This window comes from Nilaparvata lugens, chromosome 9, assembly GCF_014356525.2.
Source record: "Nilaparvata lugens isolate BPH chromosome 9, ASM1435652v1, whole genome shotgun sequence".
NCBI lineage: Eukaryota > Metazoa > Arthropoda > Insecta > Hemiptera > Delphacidae > Nilaparvata > Nilaparvata lugens.
Window position 1 is genome coordinate 41,547,860 of NC_052512.1, and position 22,826 is coordinate 41,570,685.

At 36.2% G+C, this 22,826-nt stretch overlaps 1 protein-coding gene across 4 annotated transcripts in view; it reads left to right on the plus strand.

Moving 5' to 3' along the window:
* Positions 1 to 22,826, plus strand: part of LOC111057936 (myogenesis-regulating glycosidase-like) — a 65,456-nt gene that overhangs the window by 24,725 nt on the left and 17,905 nt on the right. For all 4 annotated transcript variants that reach the window (XM_039435887.1, XM_039435886.1, XM_039435888.1 and 1 more), the window contains 8 exons: positions 259 to 418; positions 2,303 to 2,440; positions 5,129 to 5,277; positions 11,718 to 11,879; positions 13,979 to 14,195; positions 18,070 to 18,346; positions 20,427 to 20,617; positions 22,386 to 22,557. In XM_039435887.1, coding sequence (XP_039291821.1) covers positions 259 to 418; positions 2,303 to 2,440; positions 5,129 to 5,277; positions 11,718 to 11,879; positions 13,979 to 14,195; positions 18,070 to 18,346; positions 20,427 to 20,617; positions 22,386 to 22,557 — 1,466 coding nt within the window. The remainder of the gene's footprint in view (positions 1 to 258; positions 419 to 2,302; positions 2,441 to 5,128; positions 5,278 to 11,717; positions 11,880 to 13,978; positions 14,196 to 18,069; positions 18,347 to 20,426; positions 20,618 to 22,385; positions 22,558 to 22,826) is intronic.

Below are 22,826 nucleotides of genomic sequence, written 5' to 3' on the forward strand. Positions count from 1 at the left end.
ATTTATTTATTCAATCATTCAGAATTACACAACTTACAGAAAAGTACCACAGGCTAAATCGCCCAAAACGGTTCCAATTCTAATTTATACAACAGTCCAAATGTAGGTAGGTTATGTATAACTTCAAAATTCTTCAATTTACAATTCAAAACACATAATTCATCACACACAGATCATTTTTAAATTTAAAAAGTTCTAAATTGAATTAAATTAATTAAAAATAATTTGAGTTATAGTATTCATTTGTATGGTTTTCAGGGTGCCGGTCCGGAATGCGAGGAAAAAATCAGTAATGCCAATGGTGCATAGGGGGGCACAAGGCGACTCCCAGGAAACTATTGAAATACCAGACCATTCTCCCGGCAACTCAATCACCAGTATCAACTCCATATCGAGTCTACTCAAGGAGAAGCTGGTAGTGAGTATACAGAGAATGCATTCACATTACATCTCTCCATGAGTAACAGATGCTCTTTTGTACCTTCTCAAAAGCAACGTGTTGCATCCGAAAAGATACACAAGGAGCTTCAATGTATCTTTCCATAAGCAACAGATGCTCTTTTGTATCTTCTCAAAAGCAACGTGTTGCATCCGAAAAGATACACAAGGAGCTTCAATGTATCTTTCCATAAGCAACAGATGCTCTTTTGTACCTTCTCAAAAGCAAAATGTTGCATCCAAAAAGATACTCAAGGAGCTACAATGTATCTTTCCATAAGCAACAGTAGCTCTTTTGTATCTTCTCAAAAGCAACGTGTTGCATCCGAAAAGATACACAAGGAGCTTCAATGTATCTTTCCATAAGCAACAGATGCTCTTTTGTATCTTCTCAAAAGCAACGTGTTGCATCCGAAAAGATACTCAAGGAGCTATAATGTGACTTTCCATAAGCAACAGTTGCTCTTTTGTACCTTCTCAAAAGCAACGTGTTGCATCCGAAAAGATACACAAGGAGCTTCAATGTATCTTTCCATAAGCAACAGATGCTCTTTTGTATCTTCTCAAAAGCAACGTGTTGCATCTGAAAAGATACACATGGAGCTGCAAATTCAAATTCAAATTCAATTCACATTGCATTGACATTACATCTATGTGTTTTCTTGTTTGACTTAGGGCCGTTTGCACAGTGTAAGTTTAAGCTAAAGCTTAAACCAAATCTGGATTTTTTTGGTTTAAACTAAAATTCCGTTTGCGGAGCTCTAAAAAGCTCTTTTTCACTTTTTGTGTAGTTGAGACGTTGATATTGCGGTAATTATTCATATTGAATGAAACAGACTAAGAAATAGTAAACAAAAACTAAATACAAGAGCAGCAGAATTTATAGTAGCAGGTGAGTACTGCTATTCGTCAAGGGCATGAACGCCTGCCATTGGGCCAGCTAGACAGTCTCCTCCCACTCAACGGTGTCACAAAATGGCGGCTTAAGCAACAGAATCGCCATGATAACAAAATTTACTTTCAGTACAAAATAAGAACCAAGAAAACAAGTGTGAAAGATGATAAAACAAATATGCAAATGAAAAAACTATTGACTAATGTATGCTTACAATTTTATGATAAAACTAAATTCGTAGTGTTATATTGGTTGAAATGAATCTGGTCATTTGAACTATACTGGGAATTTTCTTCAATTAATCTTGTTATTTCTAAAGCCTCTAGAATATTCAAAGATCTACCTTTGTTATTAACATGCAGAAACTCAACATTCTCCTCAAATGAGAACTTGTGATTATTTGTTATCAAATGTTCTGCAAAGTTAGCTCCTTGAGTATCTTTTCGGATGAACACGTTGCTTTTGAAAAGATACAATAGAGCATAATAATATTATGTTGCTTATGGAAAGTCATATTATATCACCCTACTTTACTTTACTTTTCTTGTTCGTCACAATTACTGAACTGCATTAAGGGAGCAACGATCCCGCAGTATATGACACGTCAAAGTCATAGCCTAATTTTGCTATAGATGACAAATGTATGCTGTGAAATTAGAGCGAGTCAACATTACGGCAGACAGTAAAGATGTACTTTGTGTTAAATAGAATTATATTTTTTCAATCGATTTCAAAGTTGATATTTATTTAAAAATTTGACTGAGTCATTGTCAGTCAATATTGTAGATCCGTTCCATAATTGAATAAAAACACACATATGTTGTCAAATTCTACACAGTTTTATTTGGTACACGATAATGGTTTCACACGGTCACATTTTCAAGTCGTGTACTGAATAAAACTGTGTAGAATTTGACAACATATGTGTGTTTTTGTTCAATTATTGATATTTATTCAAATTTGTTGCAGATGTCATTTCCTCGAGTTCTCAAGAAGCGACGCAAACCGAAGGAATACAAATTACAGAGTTTTGTCGCTATGCTCTTCCTCTCAATATCATTCCTAGTGGGTTTTGCCCATGTTTTTTATCACCAACAAGTTTTGCAGGTCAGTTTTTCAAAACTTTCCAATCGGATTTGGAATTTTGAACTCCTATTATCCTATTATATTTAGAACGTGGTAGTAGATTTTCATGAAATTTGTCAGGTATGTTCCTTTTTAAATTGCGCATCGACGTATATACAAGGTTTTTGGAAATTTTGCATTTCAAGGATAATATAAAAGGAAAAAGGAGCCTCCTTCATTCGCCAATATTAGAGTAAAAATCACACTATAGAATTATTCATCATAAATCAGCTGTTTAGTTGACTATAATACTACCCGTTCAAAAACATGGAACATCTTGAAAATGTATCTTTCCATCAACGTTAGTTGTAGACAGTTGACTATAATACTACACGTTCAAAAACGTCGAACATCTTGAAAATTTATCCTTCCATCAACGTTGTAGACAGTTGCAGCCAGACCTGATAACAGCGCTCACACTCACATTCCGGGACGACACGTCACGGTACGATAGGACACAAAGCTGTATGTTTATTTAGGATTTTTTCTAGACATTTTAAATAATTGATAAATTATTTATTAATTTTTGGTCAATGTGTTTAAAAAAACCTTTTCCAGCCTATGATAACCATTGCTTGACATTGATGCAAATAAGCATAATTTTATATATTAATTACATAATTTTATTTATTTAGTGATTATAAATAAAAGCTGAAAGATGTTATTTAAAAATATGTATTTTAGAGTGCTTATAGCTACCAAATATGAGTAATGAACTTAAGCAAGTGATGACTTGAGGAAGGACTATGAGGTTTTTTAATGTATATCGACTTCTATTATTGCAGATTGTCATAAAATATGTGAAATTTAAATAAATAACCAAAGACCTTAAAGATGCATAGACTCACTTGCAGCGCTAGTGTCGTACTTGGAATTGAAATCCGCCATTGAGGGGGCAACACATAAGATTATTACATACCAATGCCACCAATGCCTTTGTGATCTATAGTATTACAAATATATATAGATATAATATTCAACCTTCAAAATTCTTAGTTTTAGTTGTTTTTAAGTGAAAAAGTACTAAATTTCAAAAAAGTGGAATTATAACCTCATTTCGGACTTTTCAATTATTATCTAAATTTGGGAGAGAAATAGTACAAGGAGTATCCTTAGTTTTTCTCTCCCATTCAGTGCTTCTTGTAAAAATTATAATAATAAAATAAATAAATAAAAAAATATCTCGTGCTAAAATATCCCATTGGCGGCCTTCAATTTCAAGTAAGAGCTATCATTGGGAAGGCATAGGTATTGTGGGTCTATATCTCTTCAAGGTCTTTATAAATAACGATCTATCAAACAGAAAAATTCATTTATAAAATTACCTTTTTAATAAAAATTTGATATGAGCTTATATAAGAGGTATTTAATAAAAAAAGGATATTTTCTTGTATTGGCTTATCAAAAAACATGCAATAGATGAAATGAATAAACATAACCATAGAGAAACAATAGCATAAGTAGATATTCCATGGTTTAGGGCGTTTATGTCGCAACTTTTACTGTTATCTCAAGCTGATAGTCCACGTAGTTCTTTCCTGTGAAGCTTTATGACGCTGGAAGTCTCTCATATTGTGCCGTTCATACACTCTCACCCCAACAAAACAGTAAACATCGACAATAATACTGTTGATTATTGTCGCTGTTTACTGTTTTGTTGGGGTGAGAGTGTATGAACGGTACAATATGAGAGACTACCAGCGTCATAAAGCTTCACGGGAAAAGAACTACGTGGACTATCGGCTTGAGATAACAGTAAAAGCTGCGACATGAACGCCCTATACCATGGGATATCTACTTATGCTATTGTTTCTCTATGACATTACATTCTAATATTTGGGGAATGGCCGCGGATCCATTCTCTGTATCCATGTATCCCTGTACCTTTTGGTAGAGAGTTAGTGGGGAGGATATTTTTAATATTGTTTCCGAAGAATGGACATTGATATGTCCAAAGCTCCGCCAATTTATGTACATGCATTACAATATAATTATCTATGGTTATTATATTACAAATTGCTTTTTCATATCATATACAGTTCAATAATTATTTTCTTAGTCTATATTATGTAAATTCATCTATAACTTTGCTGTATTGTAAGCTATTGTATATAAGTGTATAAGCCAGTATATATTGTAATCTACATAAATAAAGTACTCAATCAATCAATCAATCAATCAATCCTCTTGAGAATAATTTGAGAAGGGACAGTTTTGGGCATAAGCCTGTCGTGCCTTCTCACATGAGTCTAATAATTGTACATAACTGAATAAGTAAATAAAATGTATGTGGAATGTTTTAAAGAAATTGATTGATTGATTGAGTACTTTATTTATGTAGATTACAATATATACTGGCTTATACACTTATATACAATAGCTTACAATACAGCAAAGTTATAGATGAATTTACATAATATAGACTAAGAAAATAATTATTGAACTGTATATGATATGAAAAAGCAATTTGTAATATAATAACCATAGATAATTATATTGTAATGCATGTACATAAATTGGCGGAGCTTTGGACATATCAATGTCCATTCTTCGGAAAGAATATTAAAAATATCCTCCCCACTAACTCTCTACCAAATGAGAAATGAGAGATGAACAGAAATAAGTTGTGAATGAAAATTTTGATTTGATTTGATTTGGTGTGTGTTGCAGAGAGCCTATTTCGATAGAATCCGATTCAATAAAGAGGAAAGACTTGTGCGTGTTTTCGACTCGGAAAGCGGACAGATTGCGCTAGGCTACCTAGGCGTCCAGCTACCTGATACCGACCGTGTGTTTCATTGTCTACCCAACCAACAAAAGTAAGTTCATTCTTCCTCTTCTATTGTTTTCTCTCTTTACTTCCCCCCACTTCTAAACCAGCTCCTCTTCCTCCTGATCCTTCTCCTCCCCAACCAACAACAGTAAGTTAATTCTCCCTCTTCTATTTTTACTCTTCTCATTTTCATTTTTTCAAATTTTCTCTCTCTCTTCACTTTTCCCCACTTCTAAATCAGCTCCTCCTCCTCCACTTACTCTTCTTCCTCCTCCTCCTACTCCTCCTCCTGCTCCTCCTTCTGCTCCTCCTCCTCCTCTTCAGACGGAAAATAGGCAGTCTATTGTAATAGAATCATCGTGTTAATATAGAATCATAATAGTTATTTGTGCAACTAGTGCGCAAAGTGTCAGTTTGCTGCACCGAAAGAAACGTTTACGCCCGAGCCGTAGGCGAGGGCGGAATGGTTTGTTGAGTGCAGCAGAGGAACTTTGCGCACGTATTTCACATTAAGTTTTTCCTACAGTTACCATTGAATATGAAAAGTGGGTAATTATGGGTAAAATTGCCTGAAATGCATCAAATGTTTTTCTGTGTAATTTTATTATTGATAAAAACCTTAATCCTAAAATCCTAAAGTCCTCGTTGTCGTTGGTTATAATATATAATGAATAATAATTAGCGCGTTGTGCTTGGTTGCACCTCTGCTCACTATAGCAGCCACAGCAGTCACTGTTACCAACTTCATTTTGATTTTGCTGCACTGTTGCTCCATATAACCTACTAAGTATTTTGCGTTGCCATGTTGCAAATCTGGAGTGCAGAAAAATTTTTCCCGCACTAGAGCGGAAAAGTGATTCTTTGCGTTCTGTAATCAGTGCAGCAATGGCCACTTTTCAACGTAACTGTAGGAAAATTAAATAATGTTGTATACTATAATATGACTAGCTGGCCCGGCGAACTTCGTACCGCCAAATAGTTAAAGCATCTCACGACAAACTTTAGCTGGATGCACACCTGAGGAGGCGCGATGCGGCATTTTGCATCCAGGTGCTTCTTGCTTATTGGTTTGAATGGAACAACTCACACACACTGAATCGGACATGGCGTGGAACGGTGTGATAAGGCAATCTCCATAAGATCAATACTTTGTATTCCCAAGCCGTGCCTCCTCAGGTGTGCTTAGCCTTAGCTTAATCTGATGCACTATATTTTCATGAAAATTATCCAACAATCATTTACATTTATATCTCAATATGGACTACCTATGTGCTTAGTTAGTTGAACAGCAGTTTGTATTTTTAGATATAGTTGAATGCAGCTTGCTGAGTAATTGAATGGAATATCTTCTTGTTGCTGATTTTCCCGTGCATATTCTAAATTTACAGCATTTCGAGTTCTATGACTCAAGTTTGGACGTCGTTTGTACCGCGGCATTATTATAAAGCTGCGTACACATATACGCACATCCAACGCGCACCGAGCACGCTCCGCCTCCGTACCGCCTTCGTTCCTCCATCGTACCACAGTCGCTCCGCCCACGCACCCATCATGAACGTTACGGAAGATGTTAGATCTTCTCGCGTTCCCCGGTCGAACCACTGTTGCTCCCCGGTCGATCATCAATCGCTCTGCTCGAGTGACGTTAGGTTGCGGAGCAGATCGAAAGTCTGTACGCACCTTTAGAATTACAATTTTGTGAATCAGTAGAAAGAAAATAGAAAAACAGATCTACCGACGGCTGTTGGATGACACAATGATTATAACTGCTGATTTTCATTTCTGTGTGTGGCCAGCTCACAAATCTTCTCCCATAAGGATTACATGTAAACTTTGAAGGACCGTGGGAAAGAGTCCTGAAGTCGGATCATGAGTTTGATAGGCCATAAACCTGCTCCTGAACATATCACTGATAAATTCCTTGCAAAGCTAGTTTAACATTCGTTTTAAGTCCTCACGGGACACAACAAACGACGAGCATGTTTTCGCCTTACAGTTTTTGACTGTTTTGGCAATAGTTAGCCCCGTAGAAATATCTTTTCGCTCAGTTGGACTGGCCTTGAATAATTGGCTTGACTGGCCTAGAATCATTGGCAACCAAGTGATGACAATTGTCTCGCCAATTGGCATCGTATAAACTAGACATAAGGACGGAGAAATAAACATTTTGTTAATAACTTTGGTGTAATAGCTTTATTATACAGAGTGAGTCATATGTATGGGAACCCTTCAATAAGTTGGAGACTGCTGTAGATATAATACTGTAACTTTCAGGATAAGTTATTTGTCTAATACTCTACCTTTTGACTTACAACTGAATCTCAACCCCTCATAAGGGGGTGACTTAGGGGTTGTAACTCAGTATTTCAAATGTGAACACACATGATTTTAAAGGCCTTTTGAAAACAAGAAAGATGGCACCAATAAAACGGTTCTATGATACTTTTATCCAAAATGGCGGCTGATTGAAGTTTTAGTTTTTAAAGAAATGAGGGGTTTTAACTCAAATATTTTGAATGTAAACATCCAATGTGTGGTACATCATTTTCAAGGCCCTTCTTACAAAAAAGATACTCTATTTAAGACACAATTCTTCATTTCTTTGAAAACTATAACTTCAATCAGTTGACATTTTGGATAAAAGTATAATAGAACATTTTCATCGATGCCATCTTTCTTGTTTTCAAAAGGCTTTTAAAATTATGTACCACAAAATGGGTGTTTACATTTAAAATACTCTAGTTTCAACCCCTAAGTCACCCCCGTATTAGGTTTGAAATTCAGTTTTACGTCAAAAGGTAGAGTATTCGACCAATAACTTATCCTGAAAGCTACAGTATTATATTATCTACAACAGTGTCAAATTTATTGAAGGGTTCCCATACATATGACTCACTCTGTATAGATTATTGACCGAGCGAAATGAGGTCTAAGATTCAAGTCAACGGTTCGGCATTTCTCTCAATGTTTAAATGCTTATATGTTGCGCATTTATGGCGAAACACGGTAATAGATTTTCATGAAATTTGACAGGTATGTTCATTTTTAAATTGCGCGTCGATGTATATACAAGGTTTTTGGAAATTTTGCATTTCAAGGGTAATATAAAAGGAAAAAGGAGCCTCCTTCATACGCCAATATTAGAGTAAAAATCAGACTATGGAATTATTCATCATAAATCAGCTGTCTAGTGGACTATAATACTACCCGTTCAAAAACATCGAACATCTTGAAAATTGTATCTTTCCATCAACGTTGTAGACAGTTGCAGCCAGACCTGATAACAGCGCTCACACTCACATTCCGGGACGACACGTCACGGTACGATATAGGACAGAAAGCTCTAAGTTTATTTAGGATTTTTTCCAGACATTTTAAATTGATAAATTATCTATTAATTTTTGAGAAAACATTACAACAGGTCAATGTAACTTGCTGAGCGCGAGGTCTACTGTTCACAGAACTACTAGTTTATACGATGCCAATTGGCGAGACAATTGCCATCACGTGGTTGCCAATTCTTCTAGGCCAGTCCAGCTGAGCGAGAAGATGTTTCTACGGAGCTAACTATTGCCACGACAGTCGAAAACTGTAAGGCGAAAACATGGCCGAATGGTCGTCGTTTGTTGTGTCCCGTGAGGACTTAAAACGAATGTTGAACCAACTATGCAAGGAATTTATCAGCGAGTAATTATTATTTAACGAAAATCCTGAATAAATGCTGTAAATCACCCCAAAGACTTCTGCTACTGCAGACATTGACAACAGGGTTAACAGCTAGATGGAAATTCGATGAGAACTACTATCCAAAAATTAGTTGCCAGCCCGGGAACTAAGTACTAATATCTAAGATTATTAGTCTATGTTTAGACTAAGATATGAGAACTAAGTTCTCATCGAATTTCCATCTAGCTGTTAACCCTGTTGTCAATGACTGTAGTAGCAGAAGTCTTCGGGGTGATTTACAGCATTTATCCAGGATTCTCGTTGAATAATAATTATATATTAATTAGCATTTGAATAAATGCATTCTCTATTTAATTCCATCTGTTATCAGTGAGTCTTGCAATGTGCTGGAAGAGTGCAGTTTGCCGCGCATTCTTATCCTTATACAATTCAGTTGTACGTCAAAAGGTGGAGTATTCGACCAATAACTTATCCTGAAAGTTACAGTATTATATCTACAAGTGTCAAATTTATTGAGGGGTTCCCATACATATGACTCACTCTGAATATAAACTACTAGTAGTTCTGTGAACAGTAGACCTCACGCAGTATTCTCATCCACAAGTACCTGATTGAAACTATAGACCTTATGGAAATACAGAAATAGACACATCTGTGTAATCCACTTGTCAGCTGATTTATGATGAATAATTCTATAGTCTGCTTTTTACTCTTGTATTGGCGTATGAAGGAGGCTCCTTTTTCCTTTTATATAATCCTTGAAATGCAAAATTTTCTAAAACCTTGTATATACGTCGATGCGCAATTAAAAAACCTGTCAAATTTCATGAAAATCTACTATCGCGTTTCGCCGTAAATGCGCAACATATAAACATTAATACATTTAAACATTCACTTTTTGTGTAGTTGAGAAGTTGATATTGTGGTAATTATTCATATTGAATGAAAAAGACTAAGAAATTGTCAAAAACCACAGATTTATTGATACTTAGAAAGACCTGTTTCGGTTATTACACCATTGTCAATCTCTGATAAACTAAACCTAAATACAAGAGCAGCAGAATTTATGCTAGTAGGCGAGTAGTACTGCTATTGGTCAAGGGCATGAACGCCTGCCATTGGCCCAGCTAGACAGTCTCCTCCCACTCAACGGTGTTGAAAATGGCGGCTTAAGCAACAGAATCGCCATGATAACAAAATTCACCTTCAGTACAAAATAAGAACCAAGAAAACAAGTGTGAAAGATAATAAAACAAATATGTAAATAGAAAAACTATTGACTAATGTATGCTTACAATTTTATGATAAAACTAAATTCGTAGTGTTGTATTGGTTGAAATGAATCTGGTTATTTAAACTATACTGGGAATTTTCCTTAATTACTCTTGTTATTTCTAAAGCCTCTAGAATATTCAAAGATCTGCCTTTGTTATTAACATGCAGAAACTCAACAATCTTCTTAACTGTGAACTTGTGATTATTTGTTATCAAATGTTCTGCAAAGTTAAATTCCCCATTTTATGGAAGGCGTTCATGCCCTTGACCAATAGCAGTACTCGCCTACTAGTATAAATTCTGCTGCTCTTGTATTTAGTTTTAGTTTATCAGAGATTGACAATGGTGTAATAACCGAAACCGGTCTTTCTATTTATGAATAAATCAGTGGTGTTTGACAATTTCTTAGTCTTTTTCATTCACTACTTTGAAGATCTCTAATGAAATATTGTACATATTTTGCAAATAAAAAATTTCCTGAGGAGACTGTCTAGCTGGGCCAATGGCAGGCGTTCATGCCCTTGACCAATAGCAGTACTCGCCTACTAGTATAAATTCTGCTGCTCTTGTATTTAGTTTTAGTTTATCAGAGATTGACAATGGTGTAATAACCGAAACCGGTCTTTCTATTTATGAATAAATCAGTGGTTTTTGACAATTTCTTAGTCTTTTTCATCCAATATGAATAATTACCACAATATCAACTTCTCAACTACACAAAAAGTGAAAAAAGAGCTTTTTAGAGTTCCGCAAACGGAATTTTAGTTTAAACAAAAAAAATCCAGATTTGGTTTCAAATTGAAATTCATTTATTTGCCATAAAATAATACAGATTGATAAAATAAATATTCTAACTTACAAAATGGCACTACCGGCAAAGAAAACTTGTGCGCCGGCAGTGATAAGAGTTTATCAGAGATTGACAATTGTGTAATAACCGAAACAGGTCTTTCTAAGTATCAATAAATCAGTGGTTTTTGACAATTTCTTAGTCTTTTTCATTCAATTCAAACATTCAAACATTTAAACATTAAGAGAAATGCCAAACCGTCGACTTGAATCTTAGACCTCACTTCGCTCGGTCAATTAACTCCGGTGTAAACGCAGCTTATGTGTGTATTGATGTGCGCGACCTTTCAATCACCTGTATTTATGAACATTTTCTTGTTTCATTAGTTTGACAGGTATGTTCCTTTTTAAATTGCGCGTCGACGTATATACAAGGTTTTTGGAAATTTTGCATTTCAAGGATAATATAAAAGGAGAAAGTAGCCTCCTTCATACGCCAATATTGGAGTAAAAATCAGACTTGAATCTTAGTTTTTGTGTGTAGCTGAGAAGTTGATATTGTGGTAATTATTCATATTGAATGAAAAAGACTAAGAAATTGTCAAAAAACCACTGATTTAATCCACTGGTAAATCAGCGGTTTTTTGACAATTTTTTAGTCTTTTTCATTCAATTTGAATCTTAGACCTCACTTCGCTCGGTTAATTATGTCAATACGTGGTCTTGTGTTTGCAGAAGTGACGGATCGGTGTGTATGGAATGGCTGAACCACGCCAGGCTCTACCTGAACTACAGGGAGAGTGCCGGTCTGCGCTGTTATCACATCACATGGACGAGTCTGCAGCCAGCTGAGTTCCCCACTGACTGCTACGAGGACGGAGGCGATTACGGCCATTGGTGACTATCAATTCACTATTGTACTACTCTTAGACCAGTTATAGAATAGACACGCTGGGAAGTCTATTATTGGAAGTCTATGTCGATTATTGTCAATTTTTACTGTTTTGTTGGGGTGATAGTGTATAAACGGCACAATATGAGAGACTACCAGCGTCACACAGCTGTATAGGAAAGAACTACGTGAACTATCGGCTTGTGATAACAGTAAAAGTTGCGACATAAACGCCCTATACCATGGGATATCTACTTATGCTATTGTTTCTCTATGATGATACCTCATTCACAGAAGGCTATAAACAGTATTACTCTGAAAGTCGATGAAGCCAACATCTACTGCCAAATCCACCCATCTTGACGTCACATCCAAGCTAACAACAATGCATTGTTCAACAGCAATGTAAGTTAAACACCACAAACACTTACACAAAAACTCAAAAAAGTTTTCTATAATTTCTTTACGATGCGTGACGTCATTGCTGTGACGTCAAGATGGGCGGATTTTGCTGTAGATGTTGGCTTCATCGACTTTCAGAGTAATACTGTTTATAGCCTTCTGTGAATGAGGTATCATCATAGAGAAACAATAGCATAAGTAGATATCCCATGGTATAGGGCGTTTATGTCGCAACTTTTACTGTTATCTCAAGCCGATAGTCCACGTAGTTCTTTCCCATGCAGCTGTGTGACGCTGGTAGTCTCTCAAATTGTGCCGTTCATACACTATCACCCCAACAAAAGAGTAAAAATTGACGATAATCGACAGTAATCTGCTTGAGATAACAGTAAAAGTTGCGACATAAACGCCCTATACCATGGGATATCTACTTACGCTATTGTGTCTCTATGCTATCACTCCACTCTTGTACTACTCAAGCAAGCTATAGTCCGAGAGTTATTACTTTTTACACGGATCTTTCTCGAAGTCAGAGAGGCCCGATGCTCTTTCCACCACACCCACCACCTAACAGCATTCTCCCTACATCTGTGTCAGCATCCAATTGTGCGCAGCATGCTTAATCCTCCCCACTACTCTGTCCTTGTTACAAACTGTGGAAGGAGAAATCGGTTTCCCCTCTTCATGTTAAAAGTAATATCTCTCAGACTATAGTGAGATCCATGTTATAATGGCAGTCGAGAAAGATATATAAATAAATAGATACATTTAATTCCTCAGTAAACAAAAGTACAGACAAAAAATCTGGTGTGGCGCACTCACACAACTTTCCTTGCTCATTGAACTGTAAGCCTCATTCTTAAACGAGAATAATTTAGGGGAATAACATAATGACGATTTGAAACTACGATCAGACTACTGTATATGTGTATATATAATTGTTTTTAGAGTACTTTTTCCTTTGAGTAAATTGTGAAATTCGATGATTTTTTTAAAAGTCGTCAAGACAGCTGTTATACAGATGAAATATCTCGACTATGTGTTCTTTTTATGAACTGCTCTACCTATACCTACCTCATGCATGAGAAGGAGGTTACAAAGTCCATTTCTCTAGGATGGGGTGGACCTCCTGTTAGTTTCTCAGGGAGGAGACTCATGCTAGTTGATAGAGCTGATAAATAACTATACAGGGTATGAATTTGAGAAAAATCGGTCAAGTCATTTTTGAGAAAATTGTGAAAAACATGGTTTTTTAGTAATTATCCGCCATTTTTCTCAATAATATTACGGAACTCCTGAAATTTCCCCAGAAATGAGACTCATGTCAGCTGATAGGGCTTATAAATAGGCATGCATTCCATGGTATAAATTTGAAGAAAATCGTTAGCGCCATTTTCGAGAAAACCGTGGAAAACATTACAAGTGACTATTCTCAAATAAAATTGAAACTTTTACTGTTATCTCAAGCCGATTACTGTCGATTATTGACGATTTTTACTGTATTGACCGGGTAAGAGTGTATGAACGGCACAATATGAGAGACTACCAGCGTCATACAGCTGCATAGGAAAGAACTACGTGGACTATCAGCTTGAGATAACAGTAAAAGTTGCGACATAAACACCCTATACCATGGGATATCTACTTATGCTATTGTTTCTCTATGATAGAGGTAACTTGATTAATGTGAATGATGGTTTAGGTACGGCGGCGGACGCACACTGGGCATGGCCTGGCCGGTGGAGTTGGGCCGTGTGGAGATGTCGGCCTTTGTGACAGGCCACGTGGGCCGACACCGGTGGGGGTCAGTGCTCAAACGCTACTTCATCAACTCACGTGGGGTGGCCATTGCAGTCGACGCCAACACGCCGCTCTATGTCTCCATCAATGACGACGAGAAGACTAGGCTCTGTCTGCAGGTCAGTTCAAATATCGAGGCAACGAGCTTCACTCGTTACTTATTTATTGATAAACAGAACTCAATTCTTTAAAATGATTGGGGAAGGACTAACAGGCACAGCTAGGGTTCCCACCCGTACTATATAATAAAGTATTGTACTTTATTTGGATGTCTTGTACTTTATACTTTGTAAGCAACATAAAGTACGCAAAAATACTTTATTTTGCTCAATAAAGTACTAGGAAATCAAAACATTTTAGGTTAGTAGAGTGGCGGAGATTGTCAGATTTCAAATAAATAGACATTTTTACTTCACCAAATACGTATACGCTACCAGGGCATTTCATTATTTAACTCATTTTCTATTCAATTATATTCATGTATTGTATTTTGAATATTCATTCAAAATTACTTTATTTACATGGGCTACGTATAAAAGTTATTAAAAACATGAAACACCCATTATTTATTTTTCCAGGAGCACATTCAAGCTCTAAAAAAATACTACTCAATAATCAGCCTTGTGGAGCACTTCATAGAAGAAAATCATGAATATATTGATATGGATGCTAATATAACGATTTTAAACGTTGAAGGCAAAAGCAGTAAATCAAATGTAAAAGAAGATTTTCATATCTACACTACAGCAAAATAAAATAGAAATAAACTAATAAATATCATTCAATTCGATTTAGACAATCCTAATTTTGATAAAATTATGCAAACCAAGAAATAGAGCATAATGGAGGATAGTCATATATTTACATATATTAGTCAATACTTCTGCTATTTATTTAAATATTTCCATTTGAACTTCGAAATGGCTTAAATAAGCTGAAACCTTTATTTATTTTTATATAAATAAAGGGTGCTTTATGTTTTTATAATTTGTTTTCAATAAATCAGTCAAAATTGTATTTTGAGAAGTACACATATCTCAGGCTTTGGCCAAAGGGGTGCAATTTTTCTGCATTAATTTTCATAATCATGTGTACCTCGAGATAATTTGCAATAGCCTAGAGTTGATTAAATTGTTGAAGAGCAACATACTATGCATTTTTTCAAGGCGTATAACTTACATTTTGAATTTAGAAGACCAACTCTATAACTTTATTGGATTAAATAAAATAAATTATATTATGTTTTTTTTCTATGTTTTGTTTTTTACAATTTTACTGTAAGAGCGTGTGCTTTGTAACAAAAAATTAATTTATCTATTTAATGATTTATGATTATTTTCTTCATACCAGTATATTATAATCAATAACTTTCCAAGCTATCATGAATGTTCTAAGTTGGATAAATCGAATTATTCTATCATTGGTAATTATTAATAGGATAATTATAATGGATTTGAATAGTACCTAATCACTGATATTCAAGTCAATGATGTTTATTTTTGTGAGTACTTATATAAGAATGCCACAAAGTACTATGCTGACAGAACTTTTTGAATTTACAGGTAAAAATGACATGTAATTTATTTGAACCTAAAGTACTATATTTTTTGGCCTGTGACTACCAATGTACTTTATTTTTCATAAAAAAAGGTGGCAACCCTAGGCACAGCCCAAAAGTGTTTCTTCCCCGAATTTTGATTTATACACTGTAAATAGTCCAGAAAGTAGGTTATGTTCCATACACTTGAATTCAGGTCCAATTCAGCTCTATTACTTTTTGGAATATTTATAGTGTATAAATCAAAATTCGGGGAAGAAACAGTTTTGGACTGTGCCTGTTAGTCCTTCCCCAATCATTTTTAAGAATTTTGTTCGGTTTATCAAAAGTCACTAAATAAATAACGAGCGAAGCTCGGTGCCCCGATGTTAGTATACATTAAGCTGTAACTGACATATTTGAACGAGCGAAGTGAGGTCTAAGATTCAAGTCGACGGTTTAAAATAATGTTTATATTATGTTTGAATGTGTAAATGTCTATATGTTGCGCATTTACGGCGAAACGCGGTAATAGATTTTCATGAAATTTGACAGGTATGTTTCTTTTTAAATTGCTTTAAAAAGGAAAAAGGATACGCCAATATTAGAGTAAAAATCAGACAATAATATTATTCATCATAAATCAGCTGACAAGTGATTACACAGATGCGTGGAGAAGCCAGTCTATTGCTGTATTTCCATAAGGTCTATAGTTTCAATCAGATACTTGTGGATGAGAATACTGCGTGAGGTCTACTGTTCACAGAACTACTATTATATTTACTTATTTATCCGTTGATATAATTACAAATCATATGAATATGATAGGGATAGTACAACAGGCATAGCCCAAAACTAAATAATAGCATAGTATAATAGGATTAGGCTGGAACTGACGTATTTATCAGTGTTTAAATTATATCTCGACTATGCTAAAAAGTCCAAGTTTTTACTTTCCTTGCCCTATTACCATAGGTAAGGAAAGTATTGCTTTCCGAAAAAATTTAAGGTACCCCAATTTCTAAATTTTTATACGTTCAAGGTCCCCTGAGTTCAAAAAAGTGGTTTTTGGGTATTGGTGTGTGTGTGTGTGGTGTGTGTGTGTGTGTGTGTGTGTGTGTGTGTGTGTGTGTGTGTGTGTGTATGTATGTATGTGCGTCTGTGTACACGATATATCATCTCCCAATTAACGGAATGACTTGAAATTTGGAACTTGAGGTCCTTTCCCTATAAGGATCCGACACGAACAATTTCGATCAAATGCAATTCAATATGGCGGCTAAAATGGCAAAAATGTTGTCAAAAACAGGGGTTTTCACGATTTTCTCAAAAACGGCTCCAACGATTTTGATCAAATTTATACCAAAAATAGTCATTAATAAGTTCTATCAACTGCCACGAGTCCCATATCTGTAAAAATTTCAGGAGCTCCGCCCCATCAATGCAAAGTGTGATTTTAGATTCCCAATTATCAGGCTTCAGATACAATTTAAAAAAAAAAATCGAGTGGAAAAGATTGAGCATGAAAATCTCTACAATTGATGTTCAGTAACATTTTCACCTAAAATTGAAAATAAGCTCGAAATTCCAGAAAATGTGATTATCCAATTGCAAACTGTTGGTAACTGTTGATTCTATTGAATGATTCACTATGAAGAGATAGCAGACCTCGTATGTCTCCAGCGTTATTGCCCTGTCACCAGCTGGCTCAGATATTTGTTTATAAGTAGACTTGTGATGGGCGTGCACACTAGCGTCAGGTGATCTTCTTCTTCTTCTTCTTTTTCTTGACCCCCTCTGCCGTTACAGCGTAGGGGTACCAGCCTCGGTCCATCTCCTCCATGCAGTCCTATCCTCAGCCATTCTTCTCATATCTCTTATTGTCTTGCCTCTCTCCCTCCCCAATTCCTCCAGATAGCCTTCCCAGTTCATCCTAGGTCTACCTCTCCGTCTCTTTCCTTCCCTCCTAGCCTCCACCACTTCCTTTACTGGGCGACATTCTTGCATTCTAGTGAGGTGTCCAAACCATTTGAGTTTCCTTTCTTTTATGTCTTCCATCAGTGCTCTTCTTCCCACTTCTCCTCTCACTCTCTCATTTCGCCATCTATCATGTCTTGTCTTTCCTATTGCTCTTCTGTGGTACCTCATTTCTGCTGCAGTAACCTTACTCCAGTGTTTCTTGAGGGTTACCCAGCTTTCACTGCCATAAATGAGAGTTGGAGCAAACACACAATTAAATATTCTTTTCTTTGTCGTCATATTTAACTCTCTTTTGCCAACCACGGTGCTGTTCAGCTGGAAGGTGATCAATTTTCAAAACGGCAAGGAAAGTTGTGTGAGTGCGCCACACCAGATTTTTATTTTATGAATGTTTTTGTTTTCAATGTACATTACTATTTTTAATGATAACTTTTTTATAGCCTGTGGCAAATAATATAATGAAATAAATTGTACAGGCACGTTACGACGACTTCGCCTACATACGGCCGTCTGCAGACAGTTTGGCCGTACTCAACTATTCGGTGTGCACGTCATCCAACATGAAGCAGCTCCATTCGTCGCTGTCGGAGAAGTCGCTGTGGGACGGACTGAAACGGAGCGACGTCGAAGTAGTACACTCCCTGCTCACCGAGCCTGTCTGGCAAATAGCGCCACTGTCGCCATCTCTGCTCACTGAACAGGCGGTCATCAACTACACTGAAGCTGTAATCGGCCTTGGATTTCTCAGACAGGGTCAGTCATTATTCGCTTATTTATCAACTAGCCGTCAGGCTCGCTTCGCTCGCCATATCCGTCTAGCCAGGGGGCTCCGCCCCCTGGACCCCCGACTGGATCGTCCGAGAATGAGATCAGCAGACTCGCTTTGCTCGCCTGCATTTTTCATTTATCATATGTTAGGACGATCCAGTCGGGGGTCCAGACTAAACGTCTGGCTAAACTAAATTAGGAAATTGAAGAAGTTTTAGGCAATAGCCTGTTTTTTCTTTTCCGATTCTTGTATTTTTTGCTTACCTTAAAAATAAATAAATAAACGAATATGGCTAGTAATATTCCCAGGAATAGCTCTGATTGAAGTAGCAGTGCCGAATCAATTTTTCCGCGATAAATGCATTTTAATCTTCAACTTGGTGCCAACCTAACAAAGTCAACTCAACTTAATGCCAACCTGACAAAATTATTAATTTAGTTGCCAGTTAACAACTTTTCGAAATGGTACTCTATCCAGATTATAGTTCTATAGTAACATATGATATGGAAATTTCATATTATAATTAAGAGATTGGGAGAAGAAGAATATACATGCTAAAAGACGACCTTTAAACCTTTAAAAACAACCCTTATAGTTAAAATATTGCCAAAAGATTCCTTAGTGCGCCTCTAAAGGGCCAACTGAACATACCTACCAAATTTGAACGTTTTTGGTCCGATAGATTTTCAGTTCTGCGAGTGAGTGAGTGAGTGAGTGAGTCAGTCAGTCAGTCAGTCAGTGAGTGCCATTTCGCTTTTATATATATAGATTCATTTGAACAAAAAACAAGTGAGCTACAAAGATATACAGGATTGGGCAGGGAGGTATGGATGATTTAAAATTTAACTAGAAATTTAACAAAATTCATTCTTCTCAAGAATATTACGGAGCTCCTGCAATTTTCCAAGAAATGAGACTCATGTCAGTCGATAGGGCTTATAAATTTGGGTCGATTAGGGTGTAAATTTGAAGAAAATCGTTGGAGTGGTTTTTGAGAAAACCATGAAAAACATGGTTTTTAACCAATATCCGCCATTTTGAATTGAACCTATTGAATCTCTTATTGTCGGATCCTCATGGTATAAGGATCTTAAGTTTGAAATCTCAAGTCAATCGGTTAATTAGGAATGGAGTTATCGTGTTCAAAGATACTCACACATACACCTACACACACACATACCAACACCCAAAAATCATGTTTTTCGACTCAGGGGACCTTAAAACGTATAGAAAACCTGAAATTAGAGTACCTTAAATTTTTTTGGAGAGCAATACTTTCCTTACCTTTGGTAATAGGGCAAGGAAAGTAAAAAAGTCTTATACTATACTATTAAACGAGCAACTTCTGTTTATATGTTTAGATGTTTGTATTTCACCGGATCTCGAAAACGGCTCTAACAATTCTCACAAAATTCAGAACTTAGTAGGTTTATGATATGAAGATTCGATTGCACTAGGTCTCATCCCTGTGGAAACTCGCTGAAGGACATTAAAAGGATAATTATTATTCATCCTTGGAAAAACAGCTGATAATAATATTATTTCGTCGTCTGTTGGTGATGGAAGTGAGTGAGCGAGTTCATGTGTGTGGGACTGTGTCAAAATTAAGACTCAGCTGTTGAACTTTTGTAATCATTCAATCAGGTACTTAGTGCCGGTTGCAAAAAAGCCGGGTTATATTCAATCCTGATAAATTCCAGTAGATCCATCTTTTTGAAATGGTCCTCTCTGATTTGGTTTACGTGAAGTTAAGCAGGATTAAAATTTGACTGGCTCTGGGAATCAATCTCAATTTACTGTGATTAGATAGAAAATTTCTGTATGAATGTTATTATAATTTCTTCTTTAATAATAAATTGTTTATGCTTTTGTACTCTAGAGCGAAGCTAGGTCCCCGATATTTATAATGAAGAGAGAGAATAATTTATAATAATTATTAATAATTTATAATTATTTATAATTAGAGAGAGTCCATTTGCTTTGAGCCAGCAGGACATGGTATCAAGGTCATTTTTTATATGAACCAGTTCTTTTCTTTATTATATTATCGATTTGTGTCCTCAGGTCACGTGCTGCTGAACGAGTTCTGGCAAACGGAGGTTGGTGATTTCACAGTTGATGAGGAACGATTCCCCACCATGGAGAAAACGATAGACATCTTTCATCGGAGAGGATTCCGTATTGCACTCTCCATCCAGCCCTACATATCGACCGAATCCATCAATTTCGCCCCAGCAGTGCGCCAGGGTCTTCTGGTAAATATATACTAGTAGTTCTGTGAACAGTAGACCTCACGCAGTATTCTGATCCACTGAAACTATTGACCTTATACAAATACAGCAATAGACTGGCTTCTCCACACATCTGTGTAATCACTTGTCAACTGATTTATGATGAATAATTCTATAGTCTGATTTTGTGAGTGTGAGCGCTGTTATCAGGTCTGGCTGCAACTGTCTACAACGTTCAAGATGTTCGATGTTTTTGAACGGGTAGTATTATAGTCAACTGTCTACTAACGTTGATGGAAAGATATTACATTTTCAAGATGTTCGATGTTTTTGAACGGGTAGTATTATAGTCCACTAGACAGCTGATTTACTAGTATTGCTTTCCGAAATAAATTAAGGTACTCCAATTTCTAAATTTCTTTACGTTTCAAGGTCCCCTGAGTCCAAAAAAGTGGTTTTTGGGTATTGGTCTGTGTGTGTGTGTGTGTGTGTGTGTGTGTGTGTGTGTGTGTGTGTGTGTGTGTGTGTGTGTGTGTGTGTGTGTGTGTGTGTGTGTGTGTGTGTGTGTGTGTATGAGTGTATGTGCGTCTGTGTACACGATATCTCATCTCCCAATTAACAGAATGACTTGAAACGTTTGAAACGATTTGGAACGTAAGGTCCTTACAATATAAGGATCCGACACGAACAATTTCGATCAAATGCGATTCAAGATGGCGGCTAAAATGGCAAAAAAGTGGTCAAAAACCGGGTTTTTTGCGATTTTCTCGGAAACGGCTCCAACGATTTTGATTAAAGTTATACCTGAAATAGTCATCGATAAGCTCTATCAACTGTCACAAGTCCCATATCTGTAAAAAATTTAGGAGCTTCGCCTAGAGCTCCTAGAAAGCGAGAAATTTTAATCGACTTTATCAAAATAATCTGATTTGTTGACATGACATGATGATCATTCTAAACTAGTAGTTCTGTGAACAGTAGACCTCACGCAGTATTCCCATCCACAAGTACCTGATTGAAACTATAGACCTTATGGAAATACGGCAATAGACTGGCTTCTCCACACATCTGTGTAATCACTTGTCAGCTGATTTATGATGAATAATTCTATAGTCTGATTTTTACTCTAATGTTGGCGTATAAAGGAGGCTCCTTTTTCCTTTTATATTATCATTGAAATGCAAATTTCCAAATACCTTGTATATACATCGACGCGCAATTTAAAAAGGAACATACCTGTCAAATTTCATGAAAATCTATTACCGCGTTTCGCCGTAAATGCGCAACATATAAACATTTAAGTCCAGTGTTTACAAGTTTGTGTTTCTTGAATGGTTCCAAATTTTCGAAAATAACTCAATATTATTCGTCACAAGTGGCAATTGAGTGGAATATTTCAGATTAATTTATTAATTCAAGCCATCTCAATTCAAAATTTATAGTTTTAATGTTTATTTTGGACTAAAATTTAAAAAAAATTGTACACGTGAAATTCTAACCTCATCTTGGACTTTGTCACCTATAAATTTGGAAGAAAAATAGCACAAGGACTACCTTATTATTTCATCTTTCAATTAAACAATAAATTAGTGTCATTTGCATTGTAGATAAATAAATAAATAAATTTAAAAATTCAAACATTTAAACATTAAGAGAAATGCCAAACCGTCGATTTGAATCTTAGACACTTCAAGTATTGGTCAATCATCACTACCAGATATTTTATTGATATTGACTGTCCGAATATCTGATATTGATCAAATATTGTAGTGTTGTTGTGATTGTATTGTAGGTGACAGAACGAGGTCGTAAGCACAGGCGAGTGCCGGCGTTGACCAGCTACAAGTCGGTGGCCAGTGCGGGGATGTTGGACATCACCAACAACCAAAGCACTCCCTGGCTGCTCGACAAGCTCAACCAACTCAGGCAAAACTATCACATCGACTCCTTCTACCTCGATCTGGGTCAGTGATCTCCACCATAGAATTGTATTTCTCAAAAACAACGTGTCGCATCCGAAAAGTATTCGAAAGTATTCGCATCCGAAAGTACAAGGAGCATCAATGTATCTTTCCATAAGCAACAGATGCTCTTTTGTATCTTCTCGAAAACAATGTGTCGCATTCGAGAAGATACACAAGGTCTTCTCAGAAGCACCATAGAGTAGAGATAATTCAATTTTTTAAATTGATTTGAGGGCCAGTTTCTGAGCTTGAGATTTAGCAAAGCTCTA